The sequence below is a fragment of the Dicentrarchus labrax genome, unplaced genomic scaffold (assembly GCF_905237075.1).
Source record: "Dicentrarchus labrax unplaced genomic scaffold, dlabrax2021, whole genome shotgun sequence".
Taxonomy (NCBI): domain Eukaryota; kingdom Metazoa; phylum Chordata; class Actinopteri; family Moronidae; genus Dicentrarchus; species Dicentrarchus labrax.
Window position 1 is genome coordinate 4934376 of NW_026136720.1, and position 21471 is coordinate 4955846.

Consider the following 21471-nt stretch of genomic DNA (forward strand, 5'->3'; position numbering starts at 1 on the left):
GATCGTACAGAAAGTCTCCAGCTTACCCTCTGATTTCTGTCTTCAAGGAGAATAGGTAAAAGGGGGAAGTGAATATGCAAGCAACCAAGAAAAAGGAATTAAAGAGAGTGAGAGTGACACTGCAAGACAGACCATTTTCTACAACATTGCTATGTTTTCTATTCTTTCATCGACAGGTGTTTGCCATAGAGAAAACAAAATGATTTTCGCTCACAAAGGTTAAAAGTGGGTGTTTCAACTGATGTATGCCACCAGCTGGGATAAAAGTCATAGTTAAAGATAATAGTTACAGCCCATAGCAGTTATGATAATGGGCATTTTATATGTGGTTCATGCAGTGACTCTTAAGTGCCACAATAAAAGCCAACTTCAGTTGGATGTAAAACTTAAAATCAAAAGTCAACTTTATTTATTCATGACTTTTTTTAATATACTCTTTTTTAGACAGAGATATAACACCAGATGTGAAGTCCGGATTGCATGTTGATTTCAGCTACCTGTCAACTTTAATGAATGTAATCAGCTTTCATCAAAAAGTCCTAACACATTTCCGTGCTATTTTTTAACAAGCAGTGAGTCTTAAAACCCTGTTGTTCTCCTTTGTTACTTGTGCATTACTTCTCAGCTGAATTTAGTTTATATCTGTTGGAATTCTGTTATTGCCATCAATTATTATGACATGGCTCAGGAGGGAGAGTTGTCATCTTGTAATCTGGTTGTAATCAGCTCCTCCAGAGGGAGTGTAAAAATGTCCTTAAGCAAGACACTGAATCTTAACACTGATGAGCAGAGTGGCACTTTGCATGGTAGCCTCTGCCATCAGTGAACATGTGTTTCAATGGGTGAATGTTGGCATGTGTTGTAAAGCGGTGCGAGTGGTCGGTCGATAGACTAGAAAAATGCAACATAAATGCAGTCTATTTACTATTACAAATATGTGATCTCTGACTTTCACATGTATAGATGTGAACACTTCACAGTCAAGCTGTCTTAGTTAATCTGTGCTTATTCCACTGTAGATAACCTATTATTTGCACTATACTGTATTGGATTTTTGCATTTGTCAGACTTATTACAACGGATGGAGACAAACTTTTGGATCAAATGAAACCTTCTTTTGGCAGCTGAGTTAACTGTATAAAAACAGGGTTCATTCTCAGTCTAATGTTGCTGTAGACAAATGCATTCTGCTATCTTTGCACCTGCACATGTGCAAGCACTCAGAAGTAACTGCTCATTAACCTTTGCTGGATTTTAATGAGGAAATGATGGGTGCACTTTACATTAACAATACATAACAACAGCAGTTTCTAGTTCATGTATAGCCACCCTCCCATGTAAAATATTGTGTAATGCAATATACTTGTCGGTTTAGGCTCAGTTGATTCATGTGTCATGTTCCATTCTTGTTTTTCATATCATACACAGTAAAAAAAACAGCTAAGAGAAATATTCTATGAGATGCAAGAGATGACTAAGTAAGACAAGGTGAGTACTGAAAGGAAGGACAAACAGGATCTTTAATGGTTACAAAGCGGCTCCCAAGTTAAAAACAACTTCATCAGTTTTTAAACAGCAGAAAAACATTCAAGAGGATAGGCAGGGTGACTTTTCCTCCGCCTCTCTGTGGCTTTATAACAAAACCATCCATTGGTTGAGCACTTTAATTTCACTAATTACAGCTTATAGCTTTGCCAGCATGGAGGATTTCCTCCTCACAGCTCCCTATAACTTTAATTCTAGAAATGCCAACAGCAACGATACTATCCAATAATAATGATACTAATATCCTCCATCCGCCATCTCCCACTCAGCCATTCAGACTCATTTATTCCCTCCTAGATGATCATTTAGCACCTATTAACACAAGATCCTCATCTGTAATGACCACTCAATTATCATTTTCACTCTCATTCTACTTAGGCTTAGCAAGGTTAAGTAACGCCCTGAACCTGTGACAAACGTTGAATGGGCCATTGGCAGATATTGGTGGTAATTAGAGGAGCAATATATTCAACCAGGCCTAAAGGATCTCTATATTCTCTCCTTCATCCATCAACTGTTATTTTCCCTCCCTCATCTTTTCTGATAATGTAGCATCACCTGCCACAATCTGCTGGCCATGATCCTTGAAAGCATCCAGTGACCCCCCTATCACCAATACTACCACTCGTGCATATACACTAGTTCTATCCGATAAAGTTTACAAATCTGGCAGATTGCTGGTACATGCTGGCTATATCTAAGCATCTCTAAAATGCTTACTTATAATGGCACTGATGCTTTTTAGCCTGGCTGTCCCTGACTGACAAATTTGCTCTTCTCTCACTTGCCCACTCACACAGCTCTGGTGCCTATTCCGGTCCCGCTCCCTTGCAGGGTTGTCTGTTGGGTCCTTGGCCCCAGGCCTGAAGGCCTGCTCTTCACAGCAGTCCAAACCTGCTATTCTAGTGGTGTAAAAAGTGCTTCAAGCTCACAGTCAAGGTACAGTCAGCTAAAAGGACTGCTAACTTGCTAGTGCACAGTTCATGACTTTGTGTGTTACAAGAGAAAAGGTACATTTTGCAACAATCCTCTGATACTTTCATTCCAGTGACTAGGCGCAGCTCACCAACATTGTTTTTGTTGTTCTGCAACTATCAGACTAATGAAAAGTTGGTTAACTAAGCCCTACTTTTTAGCCACGTTAGGAATCCCATGATCTACAAATGACAATGTCTGTCAGTCCACCACTTTGATCCAGCCTGAAATATCTCAACAACTATTTGATGGATTGCCATAGAATTTGGTAGAGATGTTCATGGTTCCTTTCGGGATGAACTGTAATGACTTTAACTTTGTCCAAATTGTCCAATACCTTGAAATCCATCAGCCTCAGCTGTACTTATGTTTTGTGCTTATTATTCATGTTTGGATGCTAATATGCATAACTTATATGGTAAACATAGTAACCTGCTGAACGTCAGTAAATTGGCATTGTAGGCATGTCAGCATTTAGCTCAAAGCCCTGCTGTACCCAAATACAGTGGCACAGATCTGCTAGTGTGTCTGTGAACTCTTAGTTTTGCTTTAACATTTGTCAAATTGAATCCTTGTGTGTCAGATTGATTTGTTTGTTTTGGTTCTTTTTTGCCATAAAATAAAATGTAAATGGAAGCTCTCTACTCTCAACTCTAATCAGTCTTGTATACACAAAATATGTTCTTTACTAATAATCCCAACTGTATAATCAACCTTGACACAGCAGGGATGTCCTTCTCAAGGGCATGTATATGCATATCAAGCTGTACTACATGCTCCAGATGAAAGAGGCAAAAAGAGAGAAAGAGCCAACATCGACCTTGATCTGCTCTGAGATGAGGGTACCCTCCTCCAGCTTGTATCTCTAATGTGTTTTGATTAAGCGTATGCAATAAGAAATGTTTTTTGTTCTCAAGGTCTTTCCTTCCAAATAGCATAATGTAAAAACATGGTCCCTGATATTTCATTTCATCACGTCTTGAGTAGACACCAGGGTTATTTAACAACTAAAACCGAACTTTGCCTGGCAACTGGTTAACAATCAGTGACAATGGACCCTCTTGAGCTATATTTGTGACTTATTTGTCTGTCTGTCTCCTATTCTGAACAACAAACCACTGTCTCTTGTGGAATGAAGCACCACTTGCAAAAAGGTTTGGGAGTATTGTGGATATGAAATGAAAAATTCAGGGATAAAAACATCAGACAGGAATGAAATGCTGCAAGAGAGCTTTATGCAGATTTTGTTATTCTTGTTTGGACACTTTATCTATTTTCTTGTGAGAATAAAAGATTCATGACAATTTTTAAATACCCTTGCTTTAACAGGGGGGGCATATGCATCTGCTGAAGCTTCTGAGTTATTAAATTATTCAGTTGTTCTGTCAGTCTCTCTTTTACTTTTCTTAAAGGAATATATCAACATTTTGGGAAATAAAAGTATGTTCTTTCTTGCAGACTGGTGAAAAGATCAATGCCACTGCTGTAATTTCTGTTAAACATAGAGCTAGAGCCAGGGGATAATTAGCGTCACTTAGCACAAGGCCCGGCAGCAGGGACAAACAGCAACCAGGCTCTGTCCAAAGCTTTAAAAAACGTTTGTCCAAACCGTACAAAAGAAATGTAAAGAGTGACAACGCAGTTACGTGCTGGGACATTGTGTCATGCTAGCTGTTTTCCCTTGCTTACAGTCTTTTTACTAAGCTAAGGTAACTGCCTCCTGGCCCTGGCGCCATGGTTAGTGCATAAACCTGAATTTGGTATCTATCCTCTTTTCTAACCATAGACCTAGTGCATTTCCCAGAACTTGCTCAGTTACAGAGTACTTGCTCAGTTACAGAGTAAATCAATCTTTGATTTGTTTTTGGAGGTCGCTCTGGATATTCTGTGTCATCTAATTGTAATGACTTTGGCTTGAGCTAAACAGCAGTGCATAGAAATTGTAGCTCTTTACCTTATTAAGCATTCCCTGCCTCATTAGCAGGACATCTTAAAAGAGTCAGAGTGAAGCTACAAAGAACACTAAGAAAGAACAGCTTCCTTCATTAAATGCAAAGGTGCACAGCTAATGTGCTGTAACCATTGCACTTAATAGCCTCTCCGAAGCAAATATCCATTTTGTAAAGTCAAAGTAAGAACACAAAACACCATATGAAGTCTCTTTTTAGCAATTTCTACTCCTCTCAGTCACTGATACATTTCAAGGTCGATAACACATCACTCTCCCATTTTCTGTGTTGACTTACACACAAACAAAGGTGCTAAACAGGAGGCCTTGATATGCAAATGAGGCAATAAAAGAGAGATGGAGGTTGTGGATGTCAGTATATGATGCCAACAACACAGCATCTGCCTTCATGTGATAGTCTGTCATATAACAGGCTAAATTAAACAGAATCCCTGTGGAGAAAACTGCATTTATCAACTGTCCCCATACCTTTTGCAGAGAGTGAGGGTGAGCGTGAGATTTGCTGTGCTTCCCTGGTACCATGTTTAAAACATCTTAACTAAACTTCGCTTTTGTCTGTTAGTCTTTCAGATAGTTTGGCTGGTGGGCTGATAATGTGCTGCCTCAGAGGACTTATCATTAAGCTCCTTTACATAGTTGGGTTTAGGAAGCATTGGCAATATGTCATACTAGCTTTAATGCCAGTTGCTCGGGGACCCATTTCAGACCCTGTGGTCTTATAAAATAAAAGTCATAAGTCATATATAGTATTTTATTATAGCCTTGAGATGTAACGTGTCTTAACTGCGGGCTGGTTAATTTCACAAAAAAACATTCACAGGCGTTGCTAAACAAACAAAAGAATGAAAAATTGATGGTTGTTGGGGGTGGGAACATCTTGTGAATGCAGCACATCTGTCTGTGTGCTTAAACGCACCATACAGTGTATAATGCAATTCAATGTCCCCAGGGGATAATGAATACAAGTAGAGAACAACCCATGAAATCAACAGGGAATAGAAACAAGATGTTTTACTCGTGTTGTAAACAGGCTCAACATAAGGATTTATATTAGCATGACGCATATCAGCTTGACCTTTGCATGTTCGTAACCACACAATATCAGACATAAGCAGCTCAGCATGCTTTCTCCACACGGGCTTAACATGCACACTGATGGCTGTCTTATTGTTTACAGTTCCAACAGACATCATCGCAGCAGCTAAAGTATTTTATTATGTCGTCCTCAACAAACTCGGTAGGAAAAAGGAGGCATCAGAGCTCTCCAGAGTACCAATTTGTTTTCACTGTTGTGCTCATTGTGTCTCTTTGCGGTCGGATGCCTGTGATTTTCCTGCTGATAACTATGAGGAGCCCCCAGATGGACTCAGCACATTTACTCCCAGGGTTGATTTACACTAATGCAAGTCAATGGGGGTTTAGGTGGTCACAGGAACACAGTGGGGGCAAATGTATGTGCAGATTTATGGACTATGGACTTCAGGTCCCTGTTTCTCTGCTCTCACATGAGTCATCCATTTGCCTTTTCATGTGATTAGACACTGAATAATCATATTATATTATCCACAATTCTGGCATCAGCAGCTCTCTCATATTTATTTGAGAAAATAAAAACCTGTGAAAGTGAAGGTCAAACTTTTAATTGAGTTGGATTTAAAAACAGCATAGTCCTGACAATACATCAGACAATTTCAGCTTCTCTACGCGAAATAATAAGAGAAACATGTTGTGAAAGCTGAAAAGCTGTCAGTGAAGTGTCCATGACGTGGTTGTAGGATTTTTTTATGGAATAAACAACTCTGCAACGCAACGCTCGTGCTTGTAAGTATGTAGATCATCTAACAGCATTAGTGCCATTTACCGAGGATTTGCAGTAATGTTGTACAAATAAAGTCAATTTGCATTACAATTAAAGGAATTTGCTTGGAGATTAACGGCACCCAGGGATGAATTTCCTCTCTTATTAGCCGCGAAATCACTCCGGTAGGAAATTACAGAATAAAGTCCTTGCATTACACTTGTAGATTATTAGCAGTGACAGATATTTATATATAAATGAATAAATAAAGTGAGAGAGAAGTTCACTTTCCCAGCTTCCTTAATGCCTTTTTTCCATTCACCCTTCATGACCTACTGACAAACAGAGATAACTCAGATACTTTATTGAGTCAAAAGGAACTCTATATGTTCAGCAGTGTCACTAATAGCTGTTGCTGTCTATCCTTTAGTCTCTTACCTTATTAACTGTGGAGACAAAGTCAATTAAAACGACTCTGGCCTTTCCAGGTCTCCATCACTTTGCTTTCCTGGAATTGAACAGTAAGCAGGCCGTCTAAGCCCAGAGGGAACCTGAGGCCATTTTTGTTCACTATATCTGAAAATACTATTTGGATCCACAACAAGATTCCGACCACACTAGATGTAATAGCTTTGAACAAGTTAAGTCTAGTAGGATGCCAGACTTTCCAACTTGCTGGTGTCCACTTACTTTGGGGATCAGCTTGATTTTACATGCATGTTTTTTTAATTACAACCAAAGGCTCAAAAGGCTTCAAATAGAGTGGCAACTTCAATTTGAATAAAACAAAAGCTTAAAAATAAAACGTTGAAAAAGGCTTTCTTTTCCGCATTTTTTTTTTTTTTTTCTGCAATCAAAACAACTTAAATTGGTCAAATCTTGTCCTCTGCTTAATGGTGATTGGCAGCAAACAAAATGAAGTACTCACAGGAAAGTGTGGTTGAATAGACTGAGCATTTTACACAATAAGTCCTCCAAATGAAACAACAAGAGCGCCATATGTAATTACCCTTTAAAAAGACCCAATGTTTTCATTTGTCTGTGCTTTTAAAAACTGCCACTGATCCCTGTAACATAGAAAAAATAAATGTATAGTTTTAAGCTGCTCTTTTGAAGCTACCATATTGTCAGTGTTAAAATGTATAGTGTCTTTCACTTTTTAAGGTGTTTCATGTTGATTTTGTGATGGGTTTCTGACTTGAACGTTTTGGGGCTTTTGCTGCTGCTGACAGTCTTGTTTTCTAAACTCTTCCAGATCATTAAATCAATCCAACCCCAACAGGAACCTCAGTATTGTACTATTCAGCAAAACCCCAGATTACGTTTAATCCTTGCATTTTTCTTAATTTCTTGCTTCCTGCGATATCATTGCAACTTATCTGTTAAGATAAGAGAAAGATCATTATTATGGCAATTAAATTAGGTATGGGTAGGGTAAGGCAAAAAAAAGGAAAGACCACGGTTAGGTTTAATTAAAAAAGCAAATGTTAAGTACAGATCTGTGACAGGAGTCGGACCCTTGTCTGCTATGTGAGAGTCTGACATTCTACATGCCCAGTCACTACTTTTGTGAAATGCAACAGAGTAACCAAGGCTGCAGTTCCTGCATCATTTTAAGTGAGTGGAGTGCCTGCACTGTGTGATTGCACATTGATTGTATATTGACACACTAAATAAGTGATAACAGAGGGCCAGAGGAGACCGAGTTCTGGCTTCTGAATATGGACCAAGGCCTGGGAAAAAATGGGGGGTTATTAACTGTTAGACTGCGCATGAAATGTTCTCATTTTGCTCAAACGATTCTAGGGCTGCCCCCAACCAGATACTTTCCTAGTTGACTGGTAGTCGTAAAATAAAGCCAATAGTCAACTAGTGGTGGCACATTTATATGAATTTAATAAATTAAAACTAATAGTAAATATATTTTAAAAGCAGTAATGAATTTGAATGTGTCAGCTGCGTGGCTGCTGCAGAGCGGCTTCACTTGCCAGCTGAAGGGCAGTACATAGATTTTCCATGGACATTATACAGGGAAAAGTGTATTGGGAAACATAGGGCTGGCAGAAGATTGCTCCAGTGCTTTTACTTTGAGAAGGAAGTTTAAACTGTGTGACCACTCTACTCTGTCAACATAGGCACCGAAATAAAAATCAAGATGTTCGGCCACGTAGACGATGATAACATGCGGTGGGAACAAGCCATGAGTGACTCCTTGTGCTACAAGAGAAAAGTTCTGTGTTACAACAATCCCCTGATAATTCCCAGTGACAAGGCACAGCACCCAAATGGAGTTTGACGTTGTTTTTGTTTTTCTGCGACTAATGAAATGTGGATTGACTAAGTCTCTTCTCAGAGTCTAATAATTAAGTTAACTATTAAAAGGCAGCCCTAAACGATTCCTTTATTCAGGTGATTATATACTAATGGAAATAATGAGTGAATATAATATATTCCATTTCTACTAATATAACCTCCTAAATGTTACACACTGCACTTAGTGTGGTCATGGTCTAATTCAGGTAATTTACTTTTTCAGAAGCCACTGAACTGACTGACTGGGACAATGCCTCGCACACATTTTGTCCTCTGCCTTGCACTTTGCTCCAGTCCAATCAGTTCCTTTTGACTTTATAGTCCACTGGATTGGGTTCCTATGGAGGAAATGAATGCTAACAATGTGGCATTTAGAAATGAGCTGTAGTGCCTCAATCAGATCAGAAAATTTAAAATTAACGGTTTCGAATCACAGCATTTTGTATACCATTATAGCAATGATAAATATGGGTTGTGGATGCTGGGTAATATTTCTTAAGGTGATCCCATTTTGAAAATTGAATGGAATAATTTCCTCTCTGTTAGTGGTCACATTCAGTTCAATCAACCCCATCCCCCTGTCTGGCACATTTTATACCTGGTTTAAAAGGTCCCCTATCAAACACTGAGGGTAGGAAGAAAGACAGAATTATGCATGAATGACTACAGACCCGTTGCTCTGACATCTGTAATCATTAAGTGCTTTGAAACACTTCCTCCAACTAATCACAGACCCTTTATTGGACCCCTTACAGTTCGCCTACAGAGCCACCACTCTGTGGACAATGCTGTTAACCTCAGCCTCGACCGTACAGTATCACACCTGGACACGCCCAGCATGTATGTCAGGGCTGTTTGTGGACTTCAGCTGAGCTTTTCATACCATCCTCCCTGACTGTCTACATACCAAGCTACTACAGTTGCTGTTACCCCCATCTGGATCAAAACCTTCCTGACCAACAGGAAGCAACAGGTGCGTCCTAGCAGCCACCTGTCTGTTCCCCTAACCACCAACACCGATGCTGCACAAGGCTGTGTCCTCTCCTCTCATATCTGTTATCTCTGTACACCAATGACTGCACTGCTGTAAATGTTAGCAAATGGTCACCTCATCACACATCTAGCAGACACAGAAGTTTGTAATCTAAGTCCAACATTCAGTCTCCTTTTAGCCCTTTTTTGCTTCCCACCAACTCTTGAGGGAGAAATCTTGCTTTCTAGCTGTTGATTTGCAGCACATGGCGTCTATGGCGCTGAACTGCTCCGTCTGGCACGCACAAGGCATTTACACTGAGGGCGTGTCAGCTGTCAGTTTACCTTGTATAATGTCCATGAAAAATTTAAATGTTATTTAATTTTTAATGCCATATACACATTAAAAAATAAGAACCCACAGTACACATACAGTAATCCCTCTTCACAGGTTTCTACCAAATTGACCATCTGGACCTTCATTGACATTATAGGCACCAAACCAACAATATAAGCAGCTGCTTGGTTCATTGTGTGCTTGAATCACAACAGAAGAAGTCCCTCCTTTGCTGTGCTTTTGACTTTCCACTGTGTCTTCGGACAATTTTGAGATTTATTCAGCATAGGAAGTGTAGCATACTCTGTTATTTGTTAATTCAAAATATTTACACTATCTCAGTAATTCAGTAATTATTTTAAATTCTTTAGCGCTATTAAGCTTTATCTCTTGCACAAAAAAAGGAGAAAAGGGTGAAGAACACGGGTTAATCAAAGGAGGAGGCAACTTGGAGCTTTCCACCATCTGGCTGCAAAGCTGCGCACCTGAAATATTTCAGAATGACTGCAGATCATCTTCTGTCCCTTGTTGGAACAGACCTGACCAGGCGGCAGCTTGCTGTTACACTGACGTAACTATAATTATTTAACATTTGAAGAGCATTCATTGTGGAAGATCAGAGTAAAATAGACATTGTAGTTTAAGTGTTTTTACTGAAACACTAAATAAACAGAGCATTTCTAGACACCACTTTAGAAAATACAAAATAAGTACACTGTACAAAGTATTTAAATTCTCTAAACAGGTCTGTACATTAGTAGCCTTCACACACAGAAAAAAGTTACTACTAATTGAAGCCTGTAAAATCTGACAAAAAAAGAACCTACGTACAACTTATTGAAAATAATGAACTGAGGTTGTGTGGTTGGATGGCCAGTAGTAATAACTGTATTCACACTGGTATCGATGGGTCTTCCAAATCGTCCAGAATTGGCATCTGGGTCAACTGTTGCTGTGTGTTTGCATTTGGGGGAGGAGGTGTCTGTTGATGGGCCTGGCCCTGCTAGTAATATGATGTGGATGGATTATGTGCAAAATCCTGTGGGTGTGTGAGTCTGCTGTGGTGGGCTTTGTCTTGGGCCAACAGATAAAGATAGCTGCCTGAAAGTTCTGGTCAAAATGGAACTTTCCAAACTGCATAAGTGCCATAGACGGGGAAAATGTCACCACTGAAGCACCAACAAATTCAGGAAGCCTTTACTTAAACTACAACAAGACTTTCTCTATTGTTCTTCTTGCCCTGGTTGGTGCAGACTGCTGTTTCACATTTGTCCAGGTTAGGGACTTTGGATGTGGTGGGTGTGTGTACTTCAAGTCTCTGCTTGGAAGAGGCATGGAGGCAAAACCACTAGATGTGCCTGCAGACAGCCCTTTACTGGGCTCGGGAGGGCACGGTCCTGTGCCATACACTGTGGTGGGGGATGCTGCATTCCCCTTGAAGAGCGATCTAATGAAGCCATTTCCCGGTACAAACATCCAGGGGTAGGAGGAAGATCTTTAATTGCAGACTGTCTCCCGCCATGATGATGGTGGAGTGCTTTGGGCACTCTGTCAGCACAATGGAGGGTACTACACACGCAATTTAACTTGAAGCCTGAACAATTGGGCTCTGTGGTCATGACAAGCGTCGACCTCCATAACTACCTGACAAATCCATCTGAAAACCAAAGGTGGCTGGATGAGGCAGAGGAGAGAGGAATGGGTCTCCACCAGTTTTGAACCTGGACAGAAACAGGGGCGGCAGTGACCCCTACAATGTGTGGGAGAAGCTAAGCACATGTTTCACCTCCCCTGAGGGCCAAGTATCATGCCAGGACAGAATGGTCTAGGAGTCATTACCCAGCTATTGCACAACAATGTGAATGTAAATGAAGTCATCAAGAGTGATTCCCTATGGCAATGTCATTAAACAACAAATGTTGGATGCATTTTTCTTTTTTCGTGCAGTTAATTTGAATGTTGACCAGCTTAAATGTGTGTTTTTAATGTCATGTAAAAATGGGTCTGAAAGCTTTAAATAAATTGCATTTGAACTGTAGGTCCAATTGTTATTGCTTACAGTGATATGCAATGTTGGGCAGTAATTAATTACTAGTAATAATATAACTTTTTCTAGTAACTAGTACCTAATTACTAATACATTTCAGTAATAATATTACAGTTACTCTTCAATAAATTACGTCACCCTCTACTGATTTCTAATTTTTGTAATTGTGGAGGAAACTAGTTTGGAAGATGGAAACATTCAGCAGCTGGAAATATTCCAGTACTTTGATTCTAACAAACAAAACTAGAGGTCTCAATTTTAGGATAAAGGGACCTAGGCAAACTTTCAAGTGTGAAGGATGGTGCTTGGCTTTGAGAAGGTGGGGAAGGGGTATGAAAATGGGGCCCTTTAACAAAGACGGTCATGACAGTGAAATGGTCTTTTAAATATCTCAGTGCAGAAAACAGCTATTAATTAACCAAGTATAGACACTTACAGGATAGACAATAAAAATGCCCTATCTTGTCTCAAAGATTTACTACGAAGGGATACAACAAGTGGGAGGGAAAGACTGCATGTCATGTATCACAAAAATATAGCTCATATAAACGTACCCTCTGCATAAACAGCTGTGGCAACTGCTTCCCATGCCTTTTCTTTTTTTCTGAGATCTTTATAAAACGTATTGTGTTGGTCATAGAGCTCTGAGTGTTTGGTGTCATCCTTCCTTGAAGACTTCTTGTACTTCTACACTTGAGTCTGTGTCAAGTACAAATAAAGAGTTTTTGTTAATGAAAAAGAGGAAAATATAATGGCAATTGGCAATTCTAACAGGCACAATAGGCAGATCCTTGCTGTTGGAAACAATGCTAATGACAGCGGTGAGACTGAGCCAAGTATAAATTATAGGTTATATAAAACAAAACAATTAGTTGAAAGATGCTAAAATCCTCTGTAGAGATGAGGGAGACTGTGGATTTGTACTTGTTGACCCCTTTCACATTACACAAAGTCATTTGATCCATTGTTAATTTAAAAATATTGATTGGTGCAGCTCTAACTCCCTCCCTGCCATCGTTGTTTCATCCAACAATTCCTCCAACGTCCTTTTTTCATCTCTTATCTATCTCAAATGTGTTTAATTATGTAATCTAATAAAACTCTAAGTAATTAAATGTGACTAACATTTCTGAATGGGTCCACATGTTGATCACATTTCCAATTTTTGTCTGTCTACTCCTACTCCATATGACCTTTATCTAACACATATAAACACAGTCACCCATCCATCCATAAAACCTATTGTCAGCCAACTCTGTGTTGGCTTTGGGTGCTTTTCATTAATCTGTGTCTCCTTGCTTCCCTCGCTTACTTCATTCCCAGCTCCTCCCAGCGAGGATGTGAGAGAGAGATGAGAGGAAGAGAGGAAGAGAAACGAGGACGGCGGAGCCAAGGCTGCCAAATGAAAAATCCTTGGGTCCATAGCCAGTCCTTAGACGTTACTGCTTTACCACCTGTCAAATCAACTGCTACAAATGTCCATAGAACCCCTTATTTAAGAACAATTTCAAACCTTTACACTGTTCATTTAGGTATGTAAAATGTAGAATAGTGTTTAGTAGTATTATTACTGTTGCTGATTGTAATGATGATATAATATTTCTTTAAAATCTTCTAATTTATGTATGGATCAGTGTTATTTGTTATGATGACTTTGTTTTTTTTACTGCATTATTGTTATTTACACAATAATACACCACATACAAATGTGTGTATGTCAATTGTATTGTAAAATAAAAACAAACAAAATGATGCCACAACACTTTAAATAAAATTGTGTGTTAGATTTATGCATGAAGGCGAATCTCACCATGCAACTGTGTTCTATTATATTATCTGTAGATCCCTGTACACACACTACAAAGAACATGCTGTGAGAATAAACTGTGTGAATAAAGAATCACTGGATTTTGTTTGAATATTGTCTAACATACAAATAGGACTTCCCATATGTGGATGTGCTGTATTTTTAGTATTTTAGATGTAGGATACACCTGTGTTTCCTTACTGTCAGGTCCTCCAGAAGCCTCCTCTCTCTTCTCTCCTCTCTCCTGGTCTCCTCAAGGTGCATTTAAGGGACTGGAAGATCCTTCATGATGGAAGAGGGGGAACAATTTCTGGGTCACAGGAGGAAGTGAGCGTAATGAAAAGCACCCTGTCTGCAAGCATTCATTCCTGATAGAATGCCTTGTTAGCATGTTACACATCGATCAGCCACAACATTATGACCACTGACAGGTGAAGTGATTAACACTTATTATCTGGTTATTATCATTGCACCTGCAAGTGAACATTGTGTCCTCAAGTTGAGGTGTTGGGCAGTTTAAGGATGTAAGTGACTTTGACAAGGGCCAAATTGTGATGGCTAGACGACTGGGTCAGCCAGGGTGCCCAGGTGGTCATAATGTTGTTGTACAGTGATTTGATAAAGTGTTTGATAAAGAACTAGACTTCATGGTTCATTCTTATTCTACCCTTTAGCAACACTTACACAGGCTCTTGTGTTGATAAGCCGTGATGCTGTTGTCAGTGATGCACTGAAGGGTAGGTAAAGTCAAAAGTATTTGGCCAATACTGAAGGTGGCCTCATTGTATTAAATTAGGCACTGTACTGAATTACAAGACCAACACATGACTACCAATTGGAAAATAAACTTTGTGCACACTAATTGCAACAATTTTTCAAACCTAATCTTGCATCACCTAGGGGCTTTAATATCAAACCTCTGCCTGTTAATGCCTGAATTTGATTTGACACAAGGAGCCCTGAAGTTGAAGCTGAGGATTTGGGAGACCAGTTTAGAGGTTGTGTGTCAGCAAAGTGGTTAGCTAAGCTACTTATCGTATTATACAGAGTTATTGTCATATTTTGCTTGGTTCTGTCTGAGAAGCCTTTATTGCAAGCACTTTCCTGTCTTCCCTGAAGGGATATGGGAGATAAATAAGAAAAGCAACACAAAAACAAGAGAACAAAAAGAGATAATTCCTTGATTCCTTGGCAATGTGGTGAAAGCAAATTGCAAAAAGCTCAGAGAAAAGATTAAGCTTTTCTTCTTTTTAACTGACTGTGGAATAAAAGTTAAAAAACCAAGGCAGCACATGCCAGCACCAACACAGTCTTCATCAAGGTCACATTGAGAGAGTTTTACATGTTGCTTTACCATTTTTAATTGCTGTCTACGAGGAAGTAATTAAACATTCTTCACACTCTAAGTTTTCAACAACACTCTGTTTACATTATTGACCCAAACTGCACTTTTACACTTGTCTGTCTGTGTCAAGCACAAATTAAGAGTGCAAGAGTTTTTGTTAATGATAAAGAAGAAAATATAATGCCATCTCCATTGTTGGCAATTCTTACAGGCAACAGAGGCAGCTGCCAAGAGCTTCACACATTCAATTGACTTTCCTATTGAACAATGCAATACAATGAGTTCCAACACTGACAAACTTTCACCGCACATAATTTCAAGGCAATGATAGAAACTCTGTCTGTCTGTCTGTAAGCACTACTATAGTATAATCCACTTCTTCTTCATTGTCCATCTTGCCACATATGCAAAGTAATTATTCATTAAATCAGCATAATATAATTAGAACATACAGTATATTGGTATTGTTTGAAGGCGAGGTATCTACATATGCACAGGCCTACCAGGCACAAGTCTCTGTTTGAAGTGACTGTCAAAATGTCTTGTTGGAAAGCTATTCAAGAAGCTAGAAAAAGATTCAAAACGACCATAAAGACACAAAAAAAACAACCAAGAGACACAGATGACTGCAAAGAGACACAAAATTACCACAAAGAGACAACTATAAAGACACATGACTACAAACAACAAAGGCTGTGTCATCTGTAGTTGTTCTGTGTCTCCTTCTGGTTTGGTCTCTTGCTCTTATATATGGCCAATTGCTGCTCCTCCAGCAAGAATTATATGCGGATTTTGCAATGAATAGTTGAGCTGCAGCCTAGATATTTGCATTTTGGTTCTACACTGTAACTCGCCCACTTAATGACTGCAGACAGCAACTTAATTGATTGATTTAGTCATCGTTTTGCTTAAATAGTCCAAATTTTGTTTTCACACACCACTGCATGAAAAGTGGAATTCCTGGCAGTTGTCACCACTGTGAATTGCTGATGATTCCCAGTCAACTGGATATTTCAGTCAGCTACAGATAACTGCCAGGAATTGCCCATAACACACAGTATAAGGTGAGAAAGTCACCCCCCAGCTCCTAGGACTGGGTAAGGTTTTCACATGTAAATGACCATGCTGTCATCTATACAAATGCAAATTAGGAGTGTGTGTGTGTCTCCACCAAAAAAGATACACAAGTCTCTGGGAGCCATTGAGTTAGATGTAAGTTTAGTAATTATTTTGTTTCCTTGTAGAAGTAATTTCAGCATACATTTTGAAGAGGCATTATGTCTTTCTCTTTTCTTTACTTTTATTATGTGTTTGGAAACTGGACTGTACCACCACACCGTATTCACCTGTTCATTGTTTACTATGAATGATAAGAAAACATAAAATTCACTTTAAAAAAAAATCTTTAATGGTGCCTGACAGTTACAAACAGTGTACATGTTTTATATAGTATAACAATATCTATATCAACAGCCTCCAAAACATTTCACATCTGAGAAGGTCTAAATTTCAGCCAGCGTGCAGAGTGGTATGACTACTGTCACCTTTTCTCTTGTACTGCTTAACTGCACAGTGGATGTGTTTACAACACATCTTCCAGCAATGCATTCAACAGGGAGAAACAATGCTGGGTGTGATGTGTCTGTTCCCTGCAAACTCCAAACTTCTACTGGCTTTCCATAAAAATGTCTGTCCGGATGGAGATGAAGCCAAGAAACTTTAGCGAGGACATGTTTGAATGCAGTAGCTTTGGACATGACATTAACAACCAAAAACTGCTTTATAACAGCTGGTCTTGGTTCAGATAGAGGGTCAATGATGGGCTCCTCAAAGCTGTTAGTGTTCGCACACCACTTAGCATATACATATGCTGATCTTTCTGCTCTAGAACCTTCTATGGAGTAAGTTACATTCAGGTATGTTACCCTTTTACATGTAATGCCAAAACGGTCAACCTTAATATAGTTATCAGGGTACATCTGATGATACATTGTCAACATTGCATGTCTGTCATGTTCATCCAAGATAATCTGGTGGAATGGAGAAAGTGGCACAACAGTACAGTTTTCCAAGAGAAGTCTTTCTGCTGACACCAAAACATTGTGCTTCACATAAAGCACATCAGTTATGTCATCACGTGAAAAAGTGCCGACCATTTGACCCCCCAAAATACTAGCAAATTCAGCTCCATATCCACATGTCCATGGCATGCTAAACTGCTGACTCTGTTGAAATTTACTCATAATCTGGACTTCAATTGACCTATTGTTGTTATTGAACTTTCCCAATAATCCATTGAAACGCTCAAATGAAAAACACCAAAAAGAATAAACTGGTCCATAGTTCAAAATACACTCCTTTAAATGAAGATGTAGTTAGGAGTGCAGTGCAATGGGCCAAACAGTTCAACAAATTTTTGCCAGAAATGTCTGTAAGTGTCTATCAGCTACTTCCAGTCTTTGGATGGATATAACTCTGGAGCAGAGTATGATACAGGCCTGCACAAATTCAAACCACATGTCATAGTGTCCTTTGTTGATAAGCCCCTTCAGACAAAACAAGGCGTAAATGGTTGTCCAGTTTTTCCATTGATCTGCTGTGAAACCTGTAAAGCCAGATGAAATCCATAAGGGAATTCTTCCAATCTCATGTGGTACTTTGACATTTTCCACCCTTGCTTGCAGTCCATCAAGGCTCTTTGTTTAAGTCTGCCATGACAGAATCACCATGGCCAGAACTTTCATCAGTAAGTTTTCTGTTTTTTCTGATACTGGTTCACACATGCTAGGATGGGTTTCACTTTGCTCTTCTGCAAGATATTCCTCCTCTTTGTCATCCTCAGCCACATCGTCATCCTATGCATGTATAAAATACAAATGCATTAGTAAAGAGAATGAAAGCCAGTCATATATGCAGACAGCCCAAGTCATTAAATACGTCACTTACGTCATCGCGTTTCGCCATCGCGTCAAAGGGGTTATCCAATCACATGGGAGGTCATGGCCGCAGGGGCGTATAAACAATAAATAAAACATATAAACAAACACAGCATGCTCTTTACAACACTTTGAATCTATTTCCTTCCTTCTCCTCCGCGAATTTCAAATTTCAAACGATGTCTGGACGGCGGCTAAACTTTTCCCCTGGCGAAACTCCAGTTTGAAGAAGTGCTGCAGAACCTACAGGCAGTCCCGTATCACAGTCTGAAAAGATGCTGCTGGTTGCCATAAGTGGATTTTCTCGGCAGCTGGCGTCCATAGATACAAAAATTGTGGCCATGGATGCAAGAATGGTGGCCATGGGGACCAGAATGGCAGACATGGAGGAAGCAGTTGCTGACTCCAGAGCATCAAACTCTGACTTTTAAGAGACGAAGGGCACACAATACCAAAATGGCGGTAAATAGATTTCTTTTTAAAGTGAATGTCTATCCCTGCTGCTTCAGCCTGGATACAGGCCTATCTGTATATATTAATGAACTTTTATGTGTTTGTTTTTTATAGGGAACCGTGCAGCGTCTTCATAACTCTGAGGGAAACGACAGCCGTTATGACCCCAAACAAGGGTAAGATTTTAAGAAAAAAAACTTGTGTACGATGCTGAGTATAAGTAAATGTAAATGTATCTGACCTGACGCTATTTTTTATTTGTTGTGACAGACTGAGCTCGCCCCACAATTCGGCTGTGACTTGTTATTTGGTGGAAACTCTCTCTGCAAGTCCAAACATGTGTGGTGTGGCCACTGGAGTCTTTATATGTAAGTTTAAACTTAAACTTAAAAAAAATCTGAAAAAAATCTGTTTTGTTGTTTGTGGTGTTGTTATTTTAAATATTTATGCCCATTGCCCCTCTTTTTCCTATGAAACTGTCCGGAAGAACTTCAGATATAGTCAACCAGACCTTTCGGCCCAAGCAGCAGCCATGAAAGGTGCAACCCGGACCAGACAGGGAAGAAAAAGGGTAAGATTTTTTTAAGGATAGCATTCAGCTTTACAAGCATTGCACAGAGCATCTGAAGGTCTGATAATAGTAATATTATCTTGTGTTAACACCATAGAACAGCACTAATTATACTGCTTGTGTTTCCAGCTGCTGGAAGCGAGGAGGGCTGTTTTAGCTCCAAAAGAGATGGACTTCTGGAGGGGCACCACCGTGGACATGATGTCCGATGAGGAGGATGCCACAGCTGATGGGGAAGCTGGGTGGCTAGTTCGGCCCCCATCCTTCAGGAGCCGTGAACTGTCTGCCCTGTGTTCTCTTCTACAGAAGAGACTGGAGAAAGACCCCAGATACTGTGCAACCCACCACAAAAGGCTACATCATGGGCCACCCTCTGAAAGACCTGCTCCACCCTATTATGATCCTGAAGCGGCCAAAAAACATTTGATTTTGAATCAATGATTTGATTTGATTTGTTTTAATGTGTGCAAAGCGTGTGTGTGTGTAATGTTTGTTTTTTATTTTTTTTAATAAAGCTCTTCATTCAATATGTTCCTTCCTATGTCTCTTATTCTCAATAAACTGCTATTGTGACGTGTAGTTCTCACTAAATAATAATAGCAATAATAATAATTAGTATTCTAATTCTATAATTAGTATTCTAATTCTATTAGTATAATTAATATTTATATTATTATTGATATTTATATTATTAGTATAATTAAAATGGGAGGGGCAAATGACCCTATGTCCCAAAGGTGACCAATGAGTGAGGGATTTGCTGTCCAATCACAGGTGATTTTACTTCTGAGCTGTCTGTGGTTTCATCACATGGTTGTTAGTTTCACTCAGGCAGGCCAGACGATCGCGACATTGAAATGCTAATTAAGGCAATTCACACCTAGCAGGGGGTGCGCGCGCCCACTCCCCGCGCCCCCCGCCAGTATGTTGCTGGACGTAATCAACACAGGCGAAGTTCGCAGTGAACTACTGGTAACTGCTGACAATCATGGAGATTTGCAGGGATTGCCAGGCATTATCGTGCCGACAATCTCGGTTTTCATGCAGTGCACGATACAAATGTGGGGTTTGTACCAGAGCACTAAGGCAGAGATAGTCAACCTGCTGCATGGTTCTCAAATATCAGCCCACAGAGATCAGGTACCAATGATACGGCAGGTGTTGGAACATGTTGTTGATTTCTGTGAAATTCACTGGCAAAGAGAGGCACACAGCTACAGAGGAATGCAGTCTGAGGCAGCACACGTTCTGGAGGATAACAGCACAGACCATGGAAACTTTTCTTCTTGATAAATACAGACTTCATTTGAAAGAACTTCTCTATCGAGTGCAAAGAAAATAAATTGTAAAAAAAAGAGTTTATACCTCACAGGCTATAGGAGGATTTTCTTTGAAAATTGTTACAACTCAGATCATTGCATCCCCAAAGAAATGCTGTTTTACTTTAAAGGTTGTTATAATCGAGGAAACTCTTCCTGTGTTGGTAAAGACTAAAGGGTTCAAGCCAGTATTTTGTTTACCAGATGTAATGGAAAACTTTAAATTTGACATCAGTTGCTGCATCAGTAATGTTACGGCTCAAGTGCAGGTGATGTAATGGGTGAAGGCCTGAATCAAGAGGCCATTTCCAGTGGGGCCCTTTTCTGTCTTGCTAATGACATTTCTGTATTCTTGCAGACATCCCGTCTAAGGATAATTCATAGTGTGAATGTGTGGGAGCATAAAAGCCAAGAACCTGAACACAAATGCTTTTCCACTTATGAACAGACACAAAGATGTAGCCTTGAAGATCTCCAGCTCTTTAAGAAAGCCAGACCAGGCTTTGTACATTGATGTTCTTATGACAGAGTTTGTCAGGGTCAGCTAACTTATAAACTGCAGTGCATGTCAAAGTAATCTCAAAGGTTCTAAAGAAATAAAAGGTTGTGACAACAATAACAAAATTCCTACAGACAAAAGATGCTCCTGATAACTCAAAATAAGAAAAACATGGCAAGATTTCAAGTCAGTTAAGGGAGGTGCTTCTAATGTAGAGCTGTGAGCTTGTATAAAAGGAAAATGATGGCTTGTAAAATACTAAGAGGGTTTTATAGATGTAAACAGTATGAAGTAGAAGTCCTTCAGGCCATATTGCCCCCCAACAGCAGGAGGATCTGTTTGCTGTTTGTTGTGGGCCAGTATTGGTTGAAGTCCAAGGACAATTTAGCCCCAGTCCACCCCTGACAGTAACCACAGACGGCAGCAACATAAACTGTGTAGTTGGATCAGACATGTAATGGCCTTGGCCATATTTTCTGACCTGTGTGAGTTTATTCAGCCCCAGTCCACCATTGAAAGTAACCACAGACGGTAACCACAGCAGAGCTAAACCAGAGCAGACATGGAATGGCCTTGGAACATATT

General features: G+C 39.6%; 1 protein-coding gene across 1 annotated transcript in view; it reads left to right on the plus strand.

Moving 5' to 3' along the window:
- Positions 1-13869, plus strand: part of cdh13 (cadherin 13, H-cadherin (heart)) — a 318397-nt gene extending 304528 nt beyond the window's left edge. Inside the window, exon 15 of the mRNA XM_051381597.1 lies at positions 13280-13869. Within this exon, the coding sequence (XP_051237557.1) occupies positions 13280-13311 (32 nt within the window). The 3' untranslated portion in view covers positions 13312-13869. The remainder of the gene's footprint in view (positions 1-13279) is intronic.
- The last annotated feature ends 7602 nt before the right edge of the window (positions 13870-21471 follow it).